The 16,270-nt window shown below is 47.8% G+C and overlaps 1 protein-coding gene across 3 annotated transcripts; it reads right to left on the bottom strand.

The window, feature by feature from the left end:
- Window positions 1–202: 202 nt before the first annotated feature.
- Window positions 203–13,937, bottom strand: TEKT2 (tektin 2). 3 transcript variants are annotated; one of them, XM_081200058.1, is made up of 11 exons: window positions 13,621–13,937; window positions 13,405–13,465; window positions 11,853–12,020; window positions 11,224–11,349; window positions 10,341–10,546; window positions 6,826–6,969; window positions 5,030–5,144; window positions 3,824–3,931; window positions 2,672–2,815; window positions 2,116–2,195; window positions 203–697 (listed from the first exon to the last, which is right to left on the bottom strand). In XM_081200058.1, exons 3-11 carry the CDS (start codon window positions 12,006–12,008, stop codon window positions 484–486), a joined length of 1,293 nt encoding a protein of 430 aa, XP_081056184.1. In that variant the 5' UTR covers window positions 12,009–12,020; window positions 13,405–13,465; window positions 13,621–13,937; the 3' UTR covers window positions 203–483. The 3 variants fall into 3 exon arrangements, with proteins under 3 accessions (XP_081056184.1, XP_081056183.1, XP_081056182.1); XM_081200057.1 differs by lacking the exon at window positions 13,405–13,465 and having other exon boundaries at window positions 13,621–13,936; XM_081200056.1 differs by lacking the exons at window positions 13,405–13,465; window positions 13,621–13,937 and adding an exon at window positions 12,679–12,854.
- Between the last annotated feature and the right edge of the window lie 2,333 nt (window positions 13,938–16,270).

Raw genomic sequence — 16,270 nt, 5'->3', positions numbered from 1 at the left:
GCATAGGCAAACTCAGCCCTCCAGATGTTTTGAGACTACAATTCCCATCATCCCTGACCACTAGTCCTGTTAGCTAAGGTTGATGGGAGTTGTAGTCCCAAAAACACCTGAAGGGCTGAGTTTGCCTATGCCTGATTTAAAACATAGAACTTGGGTTCCCCACCAAATTTAAAGAGATGCAAAAATCAAAGCATGAAAGTACTTGATGTGTCAGAAATACTGTCGCTGGGGACAGATTTATTGGTTATCACACTTTCTTGGAATACCAAAGCTGTAAACAAGGGGAAGCTTTATACAATCTTTGAGAACAGAAATGGGTCAAAAGGGAGAAGGAAAGTCATGTCACTCTTAACATGAGACAGATGTCATCTGTGCTTGGCATGGAAGCAAGTCACTGGGCGGGGGGCAAGGACTGTCACTCACTTCCCAAGCCAATTCCTTCTTCAGTATTACTCAAGGGATTATACACCTCATGCCATTATTCTAAGCCAGTTCCAGCTGTCGGCACTTGAGGGGTGAAAGAGTGCGATTGGTGGTTCGGTTGAAGGTGTCCACCTCAGGCACAAATTTTTCAGCAGGGATTGTCAGCTTCCGCCTGACATCCATGCACTTGTTATCCAGCGTCAGGGAGTTCAATTTGTAGACGATGTTTGCCTGGATACGGTCCAGGTGTTTGTAGAGAGCATCCAGAGCATCCCTGAGGAAAGAAGCCAAGGTAAGTTGAGCAGGAGGTTGCCTCCATTTGCCTTTAAATCAAAGCAAGTCCTTATCCTTTGGTGTGGTTGGTGGTAACTGAATTCCAGCTATGGCACTGGGGGTGGGGCAACACTGATTTTCCATTGCAAGGGTCTCATTAATCATTTTTCTATCAGGTATAAGCAGGGCCAGATTTAGGTTTGATGAGGCCCTAAACTACTGAAGGTAATGGGGCCCTTTATATGTCCAGCTGTTCTTTGTCAACAACAATTTTTTTGTGTTGAATGTAGGCACCCTATATATAGAAATGAGCAAACCAGTGATATTTTAGGGAGCAGGCTAGCAGGCGAGGCCCATTACTTACATCATAGGAGCCTACACAACACAAAACACTGTTGCTGTGTGTAGGTTTTATTTTATTTGTTTTTATCTTATATTTTGGAAATTTACATCCAGGGGTTTTTTTCTTTAAATTTTTTGGGGGCCCCCAAGAGAGCGGGGCCCTAAGCTATAGCTTGTTTAGCTTATACATAAATCCGGTACAAGTTACGCTTATGATGGCAGATTATCTTGGAGAAACAAGGATCTCTCTCCCCATGGCAGGGCCTCCCTGTAAATCGTGTAAGGAACTGTTTTCAGCCTAAGGGCAGCATTCCCTTCTGAGCAACCTTCCAAGGGCCACATGCGAGAGTAGCGGATGGGATGAGAAGCAAATGTGAGGGAGTCACAAATGTAAATTTTGCCTTTGTATTATGGTAGGCTAGTTACTACGTACTCCATCTATCCAACCAACTAACTAAGAAACATTATGAGAGTTCAGGAGCAATGGTCCAGCCAGGCAAAAGCTCTTGCAGTGCAGTTTCCATCATCCCCAGCCACTGGATATGCTGGCTGGAGCTGATGGGAGCTAGAGTTCCAGAACATCTGGAGGGCAACAGATTAGCCACCCCTGGTGCAAAAGAACAGACTGCGGGGGAAACGTGTCCGACTTCTAAGCTTATGTATTATAAAATATATGCTAAGTCTTGAATTTATTACTGTGGACTTCCTACTGGGACCAGATATTAGCAAGTCATCCCAGGCACTGGAATCCAGGAGATGCCATCTTGCATCTATCACCTAAAGATCATGCACAGAGCCCACTATTACCAGCCTTTGATATAATGCTGTAGTGTGAAAGGCACACTGGTGCTGCATCACAAAAGATTTGGAGATTATGCTCCTAGCCTGTATAAAGTCAGCTTCCCATGTTCTGTTTTCACTCATATATCTAAGTGATCCTAGTGAACAGCCATGGCCTTCTGCAACCTAGGCAGCATATGCTGACCCAAGGCCACAACTTGCAACTGATGCTTACTTAAAAACAGCCTATTCCTTTTCTCTGTTGAATTTTGTTTTTGTTTTTAGGGAGGTACATACTGTAACTGTGCCAGCTTCTGATTCAGACAAGCAATGGTGCCTTCCAGCTGATGCACCTCATCTGTCAATCCATGCTGAGCCTGAAAGCCAAGGACAAGAGAGGGACGTCAAGCTTCAATACGTCACAAATGGTAGCTTAGCCAAGAAAAGTTGATTACTCCTGGGTTAAACTGTCAGCTCCCCCTAATATTGCTGTTATGGTCTGGCTTCTACAAAGAAGCCCAAGAAGCTGCAAGGCTACCACTATTAGTAATAGTAATAGTAATAGTAATAGTAGCAGTAGTAGTATTTCTATACCACCCTTCAACTGAGGATAACAAGCAGTTTACATTATAAAAACACAAAAATACATTACACAGTAGCAAAAGGAATAACACACGCCCACCCCCGTGAATAAGCAGTGGGGTGGAGCAGTTAAAGCCTTCTGCAAGCAGCCTTTAAAATGTCCTTCATGCCTTCTCTCTGCCTTGCCTTGCCTTGCCTCTGGTGCATAAGGCCAGCTGTGACTCCTGTCTGCCCACAATTCTAAGCTTACAGAGCTAGAGGTTTGCTGTACCTGGTCACGGCAAAGCTCTGTGTTGGAGCGATAAGTCCGGGTTTCCAGACGGGTATGAGCCAGTTTCAAATTCACCACCTTTGCCCGGATGTCGTCCTCCAGGCGCCTGATGTCCTCTTCCATTTCAGCAATTTCTTCTAGGGTCTGAAAAAAGCAAAGACACCATGGGGAGAGAGGCTTAGAATTGGTTGCCACCTCTGTCTGTGAGGTGGGCCATACAGAAGGAGCACATGCAATGGCAGAGCTTTGCATGCAGGAAGTCCCAGGTTCAGTCCCCAGCAGCATCTCCAGGTTGTGGGATAACTGCCCTGAGACCTCCAGGTATAGGGTGGTATAGTAATTCAATCAACAAACAAACAAACAAACAAACAAAATACTTAAGTCTAATTAATGCATGAAAGGGTTAATACAATAGAGTAAGCTGTCCTGCTCAACTTAGCTATGGCTCATCTTTCTCGGGGAAAGGGCCACACTGAAACATAGCCAGCTCTCTGACGGCCACATGGCAAAGTGGGTGTGACCCAAGTATGAAAGTGAATGTGGCAATGATTGCGGTTCTCAAGGCTGCCTTCCAAAAGGGGACCTGCAGAAGCGGTCAGAAACTAAATGAAATGGGATGAGATGGAATGGAATGGAATGGAATGGAATACTATTTTAAAGAGAAAATGTGTCACAGACAAATTTGGGAAAGTTTTGGGCCCTAAAAAAAAAAAGGCATTTAGCAACGAAGTGTCACAGTGAGCGACTTACAGAAGCAGCTAGTAAAGAACCATGTGAAGACAGCCCTGTATAGAGAAGTGTTTTTTTAATGTTTAATGTTTTAACATGTTTTTATGAATGTTGGAAGCTGCCCAGAGTGGGCAGGGTATAAATAATAAAATGATGATGATGAAATAGGATGTCCCTATTTTCATCAGAGAAATGTTGAAGGGTCTGAAGTAGGTCATGAAAAAAGGCTCCCTACCCCTCCTTCAGGCACTGGAAAAAAAGGAGATATCCCCTCCAAGACTGCAGATGATAACACTCTGAATTGTGGAAGAGCCTTAACATAAACCGAAGGAGACTCTGCACTCAGAACAGATATTCTATATGTGTCATTTAAAAATGAAAAAAATGTGCAGGGCAGGTCTCCAATGCCAGCCAAAGACTTACATTCTTCTCTTGCCACCTCAGCTCATCAAGGGCTTGCTCCACTTCATGGAGCCTCTTCCGGAAGGCAAATTCTGTGGCCACGCGCTGAGCTTCTAGTTCGTTCTCAGTCTAGAATAGGAAACACACATGGGCATAGCCAGAGAGGGACAGGGAGGGGCAGCTGACCCCCTAAATTAATAAAAGGCAATAAAAATACATAGCTAACTGAGGTTCTGTCCCCCTCCCAATGAAAGGCCTGGCCCCTACTAACAAAAATCCTGGCTACGCCTATGGAAACACATATAAAAAGTTAGGCCACTATCATATCATAGTTTAATAATTGCACATAGATTGAGAGAGCCATCACTTTGCAATGATGTATAGTGGCTTGGCTGTTGGCCAAACAGATTTTACAGGATTTTGAAATGTAGATGGGCACAACGGGTTTTGGAAAGGAAAAAAAGTTGAACAAGTGTATATGCCACAAACAACGACTCCTCTTTCAAACCACTTTTAATTCTCAAAAAAACAAAATCCCAAGTTGCATCCAGCAAAGTTGTTGCATTAGCACAAGGACTACTACTTGCACAGTGGAACTTTCCCTCCTGCTTCCCCCCACGAGCTCCCCACATCCGTTCCAGGGTTTCCCCAACCCTCTGGAGCAGATTTGGGGAAGGGGATGAGTGAGAGAGGAGAGGGAGGGGGTTGTTCCATCGCACAGGCGATTGCCTTTGAGCTAACAAGGCTGTTGGAATAATCAGCCTTTAATTAAACAGCCTTTCCTCCTTGCTTCTGCTACATCCAGTAAAGGTTGGTGATCCTGAGCCAAAAGTTCCTTCATTTCAACAGTATAATTTTAGGCTGCAGGGATCCATCTAGTTGCTGCCATTGATAAATCATTAGGCACCAGAAAGGTTTGCCAATCAATGCAAACCACTAAAAGATCTTCCAGCAGATCCAGATCAGACATTCAGTAGATTACTTTGAAAACAAGTCACCTTAATTATGGATCTACTCACAGCCTTTGCCAACCTGAAGCCCTCGAAATGCTTTGGACTATACTGTAACTCCCATCAGGTGGGAGGTGTGGTACTTCTTAGGACCGATGGGAGTTGCAGTTCAAAATACCTACAAAGCACCAGGTTGGCAAAGGCTCTATAACATACAGTAATGTATCTTCTCCATCAAGAGCCTTCCTAGGAGCCAATAGGAAGCCATGTGGTTTACCTGGGCAATGGTGAGGGCCATGGCTTCTCGCAGATCTGAGGCTGCTTTCATTTCTGCCTCTGCTCGATCCTTGTTGTATTGAGTGATCTGATCCCATTCCTCTGGAGTGAGAGTTCTACAACAGGCAGAAGGAAAAGATGGCCTGGTTGTTAGAATCAATTTTTCACACACACTTTCTCCCTGTATTGCCTTGCATGTTTTTAAACTGTATGTCTGCAGCTTTGAAAGCCAATGGTCAGAAAAGAGCATACTGTATAAATAAAGTTTAACTCACTCACCCACCCATGCAGTGCACTTAATAAAAGCACACTAAGCTCGCAGTGTGCCAAATATTTATTCTGCATTTTTTTCTGACCATTCTCCATCAATTAATGAGGAAAGAAATAACATTGGGGAAAATACCAAAGGGGATAGAAAATTCAGTGAAACACATGGGGTTTTGACGTACTTCCCTTAATTCTGAGGTGGGCAAGTTGCTGTTTGTGTGGCTGAGTGCCCTTCCGTTCATTATACAAATCTTCTCTCAGGCAGTCTGCACTCTGCAGCACAGCTCCCCCCCCCCCGCACACACACACCTGCATATCTGTCCTTCCTGAAAACCTCATGAAGTCCTTGGCTGGGCTTTCCTCTAAGAACAGAAGGTAAAGCTGCTGCCCCTCCTGGGCGTTGCTTGTTTTAAAAACCAAGACTTTACTTTTAAGGAAATCATTACAGAAAGATTAAAGGTAGAATGACATACTTTTAAAGAGGACAAAAGGAAGCACTTTGTAAACAATATCGGTGAACACGTTGATTGCAGGTGCTTGGTAACTGCCGTATTTTTCACTCTATAAGACGCACCCGACCATAAGGTGCACCTAGTTTTTAGAGAAGGGAAACAAGAAAAGCCAGCAAGAGCCGCAGACACGCTCGCTCGGCATGGCTCTTTAAAGATAGAGTGGCTCTTGCTGGCTTTTCTGGGAGGTGGGAGAAGGGACTGACAGACTGCCCTCCGTCCATTTTCCCACCTTCCTGAAAAACCAGAGCAAGCTGCGCAACTATAGCTGAAGCCAGAAGAGCTTGCTGTGGTGGCTTCAGCAATAGCTACGTAGTGCCTCTTCAGCGAAGCAGGAGGAGGAATGGAAGGGGCTCCGTAAGGGCTCCCTTCCGTTCCTCATCCTGCTTCGCTGGGAAGCCAGCAGAACAAGAGGCGCTGCGCAGCTCTTGCTCTGCTGACTTCAGCGATAGCTGTGCAGCCTGCATTCGCTCCATAAGACGCACACACATTTCCCCTTACTTTTTAGGCGGAAAAAAGTGTTTTATGGAGCGAAAAATACGGTACTTTCACCAGTTTCCTACACTTCAATCAAAGCCGAGGGGAAGACATGATGTTAACTCCGCCCATGGGAGAAGGCCCAAGCAGCTGGGGAGGCTGCGGAGGGCAGGAGAGATGTTTAATGGGAAGAAAAACACATCCCACCACAACCCACAGTTACCTCACAAGGATGAGACCTAATGCCAAACCTACCAGAAGTGTGAGGAAATTATAAAGCACCCTGTGAAAAAGGCAGAAAAACAAAAGCCTCTTTGGTAAGAGAGGGACAATTTCAAGAAGTTGCAGAGTCATAACGAGGGCGTAGCACAGGCCTCCAGTTGTCATGCCACACCCTGCTCTGGGCCTCCAACAGAAAGGGACAGCCAGGGCACTCGGGAAGGGGCACCTCAGTTGCCACATTCTGTCTAACAGGAGGGCTGGCCCTGAGGTGAAGGTGGAGTTCAAGACCTTTTGATGGTTGTTTCGCAAGGCACAACCTTACCCAATCGGCACTCGGGTAGGATTGACTTTATAGGAGATATTTGGAGAGTTGATATTGAGGGAAACACAGGTCCGGTCAATCTCCACGGCTTCCGTTTTCCCTCGATGGGCAAAGTTCAGCTGTTGGCGGGCTTCCTGCAACAAGCTATGAATTAAAAGGGGGGGGGAGGAGAGAAAGGGCAGCTATGAAGGGATGCAAGAGAATATTCAGGTGGAAGTCTCCAGATTTATTCCCCTTTCATTTTGTTTAACAATCAGCAAATAAAACTCCCATAAATTGTTGGCAGTCAAAAAAGTCTCCCCTCTGTAGCAGAATATATTATCACATGATGGTGCCATTAATGCTGAACGCAGCACACACCATATACAAGTGTAGCTGCATATTTTGCCTACAACACAAAGCCCTTGTATCACTGCTAGTTCTTTTAAGAAAAACAGAGGAATTTATAGTTGCAGAGCATTTACAATCCCCCCAAATCACTTTAAATCTAGGATTGTGTAAACAAGACAATCAGATGCTAAAAGTGAGCTGAATATGATGGGAAATGAGCCCCCAAGTACAGTGGTACCCCGCAAGACGAATGCCTCGCAAGATGGAAAACCCGCAAGACGAAAGGGTTTTCTGTTTCGGAGGCGCTTCGCAAGACGAATTTCCTTATGGGCTTGCTTCGCAAGACGAAAGCCCATAGGGAAATCTCCGGGGACCTGTTTTAAATTGCTGGCGGTCGGGAGCAAAGACTTTCGCCCACAGCCGGCCTTCAGAAGAGGTCCTGGACCTCTTCTGAAGGCCGGCGGGGGGCAAAAGTCTTTGCTCCCCCCCGCCTGCCTTCCCGGGACAGTGGAGACTTCTCCGCTGCACCGGGCGATCTTAAAATGCTGGCGGGCGGGAGCGAAGCGTTCGCTGCCGACCCCCAGCATTTTAAAATCTCCCCGGGACAGCAGAGAAGTCCCGCCCCGCTCGGGATGGCGGCGCAGAGCTGTCTGCCCTGCCGGGACTGCAGGCACATCTGCGCCACCATCCCGAGCGGGGCGCTAAGTCCCGCCCCGCTCTGGATGCCGGCGCAGAGCTGTCTGCCGTCCCGGGTTCAGCGCAGCTCTGCGCGGCCATCGGGAGCCGGGGGCGAAGCCCGCCCCGCTCCAGATGGCCGCGCAAAGCTGTCTGCCGTCCGGGGACTGCAGGCACATCTGCGCCGCCATCCCGAGCGGGGCGCTAAGTCCCGCCCCGCTCTGGATGCCGGCGCAGAGCTGTCTGCCCTGCCGGGACTGCAGGCACATCTGCGCCGCCATCCCGAGCGGGGCGCTAAGTCCCGCCCCGCTCTGGATGCCGGCGCAGAGCTGTCTGCCGTCCGGGGACTGCAGGCACATCTGTGCCGCCATCCCGAGCGGGGCGCTAAGTCCCGCCCCGCTCTGGATGCCGGCGCAGAGCTGTCTGCCCTGCCGGGACTGCAGGCACATCTGCGCCACCATCCCGAGCGGGGCGCTAAGTCCCGCCCCGCTCTGGATGCCGGCGCAGAGCTGTCTGCCGTCCGGGGACTGCAGGCACATCTGTGCCGCCATCCCGAGCGGGGCGCTAAGTCCCGCCCCGCTCGGGATGGCGGCGCAGAGCTGTCTGCCGTCCCGGGACTGCCATCCCGAGCGGGGCAGGAGCCTCCATAGGCGCGCGTCACCTCTCCAGCTGGGAGAGGGCGCGCGGGGCTAAAGCAGCCCCCTGCGACCCTCTCCCGGTTGGAGAGGTGACGCGCGCCTATGGCAGGAGCCTCCATAGGCGCGGGTCACATCTCCAGCTGGGAGAGCGCGGGGGGGGGGGCTAAAGCAGCCCTCTGCGACCCTCCCCCGGCTGGAGAGGTGACGCGCGCCTATGGCAGTTGCCTCCATAGGCGCGCGTCACCTCTCCAGCCGGGGGAGGGTCGCAGGGGGCTGCTTTAGCCCCGCGCACGCTCTCCCAGCTGGAGAGGTGACGCGCGCCTATGGAGGCTCCTGCCATAGGCGCGTGTCACCTCTCCAGCCGGGGGAGGGTCGCAGGGGGCTGCTTTAGCCCCCCCGCGCGCTCTCCCAGCTGGAGAGGTTACCCGCGCCTATGGAGGCTCCTGCCATAGGCGCGTGTCACCTCTCAAGCCGGGGGAAGGTCGCAGGGGGCTGCTTTAGCCCCCCGCGCGCTCTCCCAGCTGGAGAGGTGACGCGCGCCTATGGAGGCTCCTGCCATAGGCGCACGTCACCTCTCCAGCCGGGAGAGGGTCGCAGGGGGCTGCTTCTCTGCTCCCGCCCGCCAGCATTTTAAAATCGCCCCGGGACAGCAGGGGCTTTTAAAATGCTGGAGGTCGGCAGCAAAGCCCTCCTGTCCCCGGAGCTTGCGGGGCGGGAGGTGGGAAGAAGGGCTTTTCTTCCCACCACCAGCCTTCAGAACAGCTTTCTGAAGGCTGGGGGTGGGAAGAAAAGCCCTTGTTCCCCCCCCCTCAGCCTTCAGAAGAGGTCGGGGGACAGACTGTCCCCGGACCTGGTCTGAAGGCGGTTTCCCTAGGAACGCATTAATTGATTTTCAATGCATTCCTATGGGAAACCGTGCATCGCAAGACGAAAAACTCGCAAGAAGAAAAAACTTGCGGAACGAATTAATTTCGTCTTGCGAGGCACCACTGTAATTGGGGGGCTTTGATTATCCCATTTCTTTCTCTGCCAAATAAAATAAGTTATAAACAATGCAATGGCCTTTCTTTTGGGTATGTAATACTAGATGGCATTTCAGCTTGCTTTTTTTTAAATTGACCAAGATATAAAAGGTGTTCTACAAGGTACACTGAAAAACTGTTGCAATGTGGGAACCTGAGTTGTCAAATGTCCAGCTAAATTCTAATATCAGCCAGTAAATTTATTATTTTGGGTACTAGAGATAATACTGTTTCAGTGATTCTTAAAAAGTGTCCCTCTATTGTTTTAGTATTGCTTTTATAATATATAACCCTAGAAGACTTTTCAAAAGGCAGGATATTAACTGACAGCACAATCCCAACCAAGCCAACTCAGAAGTAAATCTTACATGAATTTAATGGGGCTTACTCTCAGTTAAGTGGAGATGGGATTGCAGCCAAAGTAAGTAAATAAATGAAGTATGGCATGCCTTACAAGGTTGGTGCAATTATTACTGAAAGAATGTATGTGATGCTCAAATGTGGTGGAAATTTGAAATGCACTGTTGCTACAAACATCTAAGTATTGTTATGCAGTGCTTTTTTTCTAGAAAAAATGGTGCCAGAAATGGCCACTCTCTGCCTCTTCCCACCACACCCCACACCTGCCTCCCTCCCTCCCTCGCCCCCGCAACCCCCACCCCAATGTGCACCCTACAAGCCCTTCCCTCACTCCTGCCTCCCTTCCAAAGGCTGGCTATGTGTCATTCTGCACCATTAAGACAAGGTTTTTTTGCGCCTCCTCCAGCATCCCACATTGCACTTAACTCTGTTTGATGCCTCAGACACAATACCAATACGTTGTACTTGACCACCAAGTCTTTTGACTCACCAGAGCTGCTCAAAGGCCTCGCTCACTTTCTGCTGAAGATCTTTTGTAGTAGCATCAATCACCTCCACCTCTTTGTGCAGTTCTTCCTCAACAGGATCCTTCACCACATCGATGTCTCGGCGACTTTCCCGCAGAGTGAGATTTTCAATGGCCACATCCAGTTGCAAGTTCTTAGCCTGCAGGGCACGCTCTGCCTCCTCCTTCATCTGAAGGGAATAAGCAAAAATAAGATAAGGGGTTGACCTCACCTTCCCAACTCCCTCTGTGGGCATCTTGTCAAGTGACATAGGTTTGCTAACCAATCAGGTTTCCAATGGGAATGCTTTTCAGGTGGGCCAAGCACATTCTGACACATGGAGATGAAAGCTGGGTTGCTCAGCTTTCATCTCAAAGAGGTCACTGAATTTCCTTCCATCTTTAGCATCACAGAAACCATTGGTTACATGCCATCTACTGCACAGAACCACCCAAACCACTTTCTCAGCACACCAAAATTGAGTTGCATGACCTTTGCCCTTCATTGCACAATTCATATTATTTGTTCTTCTTCGGTGATCACTCGTAGCCGAGTAAGATTGTCTTCCATGCACACGCTTTTAACAGTGAATCTGTAAGTGCACATGCATGCACACTCAGCCCAGATAAAAGCATAAATAATCCTTACATGCCACAGAAATGCCAGTGGCCTCTGATGACCTTCATTCCAACGAAGCCAGATCCAAGGCATGTGCTGGGACCCCCTGAGACCTCCCACCCTGAGAGACTAGGGTGCACCTAACAATACGTTGTGTGAATTGTTTTCATACTTCTGTACACTATCCTAGAATCTCCTGGTGAAATTCAGTTTAGGAACACCATAAATGAGTAAGTCTGCACTACATACTTGAGTCAAGGCATAGATTTCCGCGTCGATGTCCGTGAGGCATTTGTCCAGAGTTTCCTTCGCTCGATTGACGACTTCGATCCGCTCAAGAAGGCGTGTACGGTTGTCATATTCATCCCATTTTGTCTGGAGAGGAGAGAGGCAATGGTTTCAAACCCCCCTTTCAGAGAGGGCATCAGCAGCATGGTTCTTACAGGAAGAAGGAAGGCTAAGCTCAAGATTGCCCTTCCTTATCTTGACAAGTTCCTGGCCCATTCTTTAGACATGTACATTTCACACAGACATGCTAGTGTGGAAATTATTTGTGAACAACCTTTCCTTGGTTTTGTGAGGAAAAGCTGAAACTTCCTTCACTCTACCTTCTAAAAAAACACACACAAAAAAAACACACACACAATAAAAACCCTCAAATGATTAAATTTCAGTTACAATTCAGGATGAACCAATCTGCCAATTTGGGTTCCTCATAATTTCAGAATTTGTATTTCTGTTCTGCCTATTCAGCAATGATCCCATACCCTCCTCGCCCCATCCCACCACCACCTCTAGATTTCGGACCCCAAATTATCATTTTAGTTTGTTTGTTTTTTCTTTGGAAACACAGAAAAGAAGCTCAAATACTTGCCCACCTGGTTATTTGTTTCATTGCGAAGAACCCGGCCCTCCTGCCTGATCTGGTGGGATGCCAAGCGCTGTCGCTCAGCATTGGTTGCAATGAGGTCAAAGTGGGTGCGCCAGTCTGGAAGTGTGTACCTCTGGCCGGGCTTCACACTCAGAGTAGCCATGGGAGCAACATTCTAGGAAAGACAAAAATGAAGGCAAAACATTCAGAGATACTGGACTCAGGGGCCAACATGCTTGCTCAACACATAGCAGCCTGCTATTCATTACACTTTTTTTCTGAATTACAAGCAAATTTTTTTGGGGGTGGTGACGGTGACTTTTATTTTACTTAACAAAATTTATAGACTGCTTAATAAACAAAATCTAAGTTGCTTGCATAAAATAATAGAAAATACTAGAACAAAATAATCAAGCCTTCTAACTCTTGTAATAGTCAGCCTAGCCTCCTAGCGAGGTGATAGCCTTGGTGATGGGCCATTAAGGAGAGCAAAAGAGGGGCTGTGTGGGAGATGGCAAATGGGTGGATAGAATCACCTCCCTCAACCCGCATGGGAGTTAGAAGGGAAAAGCCAGAAGTGTGTTATGGGAATTGAAGTACAACATCTGGAGAGCCACATGCTCTTCACCCTTGCTGTAAAATTTGTGACCCACTGAGTCAATAACCCTCCTTGTTTTGCTGCCTAGCACATGCTCTACAGTATTTTTATTTCTGCCCGTTCCTCAATGCTGCTCATGATGGAATACATTCTGTTATCTGATCCCTTTTATCCTAACAACAGCCCTGTAAGATAGATTGGAGCAAGACAGCAAGAAAACCAAGCCCACATTTACCCTATGACAATCCAGAGCCGAGTATGGATTGGAACCCATAGTTCCCCAGTCCTCGTCCAATAAAACCTCTACACTAATCTGAACCAATTGTGGGCAGCAAAAATTATGTCCAAACTGCTTCTTCTGCAGAGGGGAACATTTTCACTTCCACAGAGATTTCAAAGGGGTTCCTGTAACTCTAGCTGATAGGTGCTGATAGCATATATTCAGAGAAGGTTGCTGTGACTTTCACAGGTGTCAAATACCTGGTGTCATTATGATGTCAGGTGACTGACAGGTGGCTGGCCCCACCCACCTGCAAAGCTTTGTTCTGGTCTATCCCACTGTGGGCAGGTCACAGAAGACAGTTGATAGGCTGCTTCAGGTGAGGTGGGCCAGGGTATTAAAATCCAGGGAGAATGAAGAAAAAGCAAAACCTCTCCGAACTCTCTCTGCTCTAAAGAACTATGCTTTCTGCTCCTCCTGCCTGAGATTGGTGTGTATTCTGCAACAGCTTACTAGTACCCTGCTTATCCCTCCCTGTTAATGTTAATGGCAGCTGATGAGGTTTCTTCTCCCACCCTGTTCTATTTGCAAAAATATATTTTTTTAATTTAAAAAATCACACACTTTGTTAGACAGCAACATGTAGATGTTTTGGTAGAGCCTGTGAGGAAGGAGGAGGTGGTGGTGGCAGCATTTGGTTTTGCCAAAATTTATCAGGCTAGCCTAATGAATTGTTGTTACTGGTAGGAGAAAAAGAGGGTACTCTGCCCAGTAGGAAAAGCTGCAGGTTCAGTAGGAAAAGCTGTGGAAAGATTTTGAACGAAATTACTTAAGACAGAAGTGGGAGGTGGAACAGAAGGTTGACAAAGTGGATGCAGAACACAATTTTGACTTGCATAAAAAGAAAAAGAGAGATCCCCAACAACAACTGTCTCTACCCTTCCATCATCAACTCACCACTCCTCTTCTCCAGGCAGGCAGTCCTCCTCTCGGCCTCCGCTTCCTACAACTGCTCTTCTATGTTATCAGCCTGGTTGCTAAGCACGCTTTGTGCCTGTTGCCAGGCAGCCATTCTCAACAGAAGCCAATCAGATAGAATCCCCCTGCAAGTGTTTACAAAGGGGGTGGGGGAGGGGGAAGCCATGGCAACCTGGAGATCTGAAAAAGAAAAGGCTTCAAAGGGCTGGTGAAACTGATTCGATCACAGAAGAGCAGGCTGGGTTACTCTCACCCTGCCCATCCAACTCAGAGGTTACAACAAGGAGCAGTGGATTTGAGAGGGTCTCAGGGCAATAAATGCCTCCCTAAGTGTATCTGGTGGATTGCCCTGCTGTCTTGGTTTAATCTTGCATATGTGTTTTCAAGTTCAATGGAATACACCTAGATAGCATTCCCACCTCCAAAAAATTCATCTTCTGCAGAGCTAGTAAAGAGGGTATAGTTTTTTATAAGTAAGGCCTATATATTTTTCATAAGTCCTATATTCCAGCAGTGAAATCATCTACTACCTAAAGAAAGAATCTTATTAAATTAGGCTTTTCTAGATTGGTTGCCAGAGAGGATCTTGAACATCCATCTGCCTGGAAAGACAATGGAGTGCACCTCCAGGGGTGAAGTCAAACTGCTGTTTTAGCAGCACCGAACTGACCTCCCCAGGGCTCAAGCCTGGGCAGTGGGTATGGAGTCCCAGGCTGCCCAGATGACAAACTCCTCTTCTTGGGCTCACTGATGTGGTCGAAACAAAAAATAGCAATATGCTTGGCACCAGCTCAGATGCAGGAGTCACTGGAAGAAGGTGTACATAGTGCCATCCAGCCATCTTAGGGTCTCCACTCTGGATTTGTGTAGGGTTTACTCCTTAGCCTTTTCTTCTCCTGGAAATCTCCAGCAAGGCAGTGGAGGTTTAGGATCAGAGTATTCCTTCTCCTAGGTGGGCTCCCTTCCCAGGTTGACGAGCCCCATCCCTCACTTCCCTCTACAGCACAAACAAAAATTGCCTTCTTCACCGTTGGACCCACTCTTGGTCTGTCTGCTCATTCCTCCAGAGCCTGTCTTTGCATGCAGGGTAAGACTCTATCTCACCAAGGGTTAGAGACCCACCAGTTTCCCCTCACCTAGACTATCGCATGCTAACAACTTCTAGGAACCACAGGTGAGAGCTGAGTGCAGGGTGCAGACCAAATGTGGATAACTACCAAAGAAAGAGCATGTGTCCTCCACCAGAAGTACTGCTCCCCCTCCCCTAACACCCCATATACCCAAGAATTCAGTATTGGTACAGATATCCAGCCCAACATTGCAGGGAGCTGCCAGAGCCTCAAGAGTCACAAATGCCTTTTACACTGAGACTCAGAGCTGGCCCAGCCATTAGACAGGGCAAGACCACAGCTTCAGAAGGCAGAACACACACACACTCCTGGTGACACCCCTGTAGGCACCCTGCCTGCCCTGCTGCCTCCACCAAGTTAACAGGCAAGATAGTGTCCATTTTGGATGAGAACTTGCCCAGAATTGATGTGATCTTACCTCAAATTGGCACTGATAGCAACAGTGCTTTTCCATCAGTAACGGATATGCTGTGGCGACAGAGTAGGCCGTGTTGGCAGTGGCAGGAGCAGCAGTAGCGGCAGGGCAGGATGGCACTTCCCATTTTGCCTCAAGGTAGTGTGGCTGATACATCATGTGTGAGCTGGGCATTCAAAAGTGTGCAATATTCCAGTATCAATGGTGGTTCTGCGTTTGAAGGGGAACACATAGTTCCACGCTAGAGGACATGCTTGCATGCAGGTCCTAAGTTCAGTCTCCAGTATCGCTAGGTAAAGGAGTAACAGGTAATGGGGACAAACCTCTGGCGAGCCACTGACAGAGCAGATAGTACTGAACTAGCCAAGACCAGTCCTGCTCCAACTACACTGGATACCAATGAGTTTCTTGGCCCAATTCAAACTGCAGCTCAGAACCAAATGGTATGCCTCTCCCCACTCTATGTTTTTCATCTGAGGGTCTTCTCTGTGTGCTCCTCCAATGGAGAGGTTGAGGGTGGTAACAGAAACATGGGTCTTCTCAGTGGTGGCTCCCTGGTTGTGGAATGCTTTCTCCAGGGAGGCATGTCTGGTGCCATCTCTGTCTTTTGGCACCAGGCAAATACACTGTTATTCACCTAGGCCTTTGGAGTTTCTTTGCATATTTTTAGCAGGGTGGGGGCAAGCTGGATTTGCCCTTATATGCATGTTGTATTTTAGGATATTTTAATTCTTGTATCATATCTGTCTTTAGGCTTTATAAGTTGCTTTGTGTTCCTTTTTGAAGAAAAGGTGACTATAATTAGTCTTACCTACCAGAAGCCTGCTTCCTTTGTTCCCCATGAGGAAGGATCAGTTATTGGTTGAACCATGCAAACAGCCTACATAATAGTAACAGTCTGGAGGCAGTCTGTCTTCTCACCCACTCCCATCTGTGATTGAATGCAACATGTCATTTGGGGTTCTGCAGAGCAAAAATACCTTGATGATTATTATAGGTCACTGATGTCCTGCAATTCAGTTTTAGCTTCAAAGTGGCTGGGCTACTAATAACACATGCTAATCAATGGGTGATCAAAGCAGGG

Source organism: Podarcis bocagei (assembly GCF_964188305.1).
Source record: "Podarcis bocagei genome assembly, chromosome: 7".
NCBI classification, from domain to species: domain Eukaryota; kingdom Metazoa; phylum Chordata; class Lepidosauria; order Squamata; family Lacertidae; genus Podarcis; species Podarcis bocagei.
This window is presented reverse-complemented; position numbering and strand designations above follow the sequence as displayed.

Bases quoted from the DNA above. Each gene is read 5' to 3' on its own strand.
- TEKT2 (XM_081200056.1), bottom strand. From the start codon at position 12,717: ATGGGTTCCAATCCATACTCGGCTCTGGATTGTCATAGG. The intron at 12,021-12,678 runs GTAAATGTGGGC...TGTCTTTCCTAG, and splicing joins CGGCTCTGGATTGTCATAGG to AATGTTGCTCCCATGGCTAC. The intron at 2,196-2,671 runs GTACAGCAAACC...CTTGGCTTTCAG, and splicing joins CAGAGCTTTGCCGTGACCAG to GCTCAGCATGGATTGACAGA.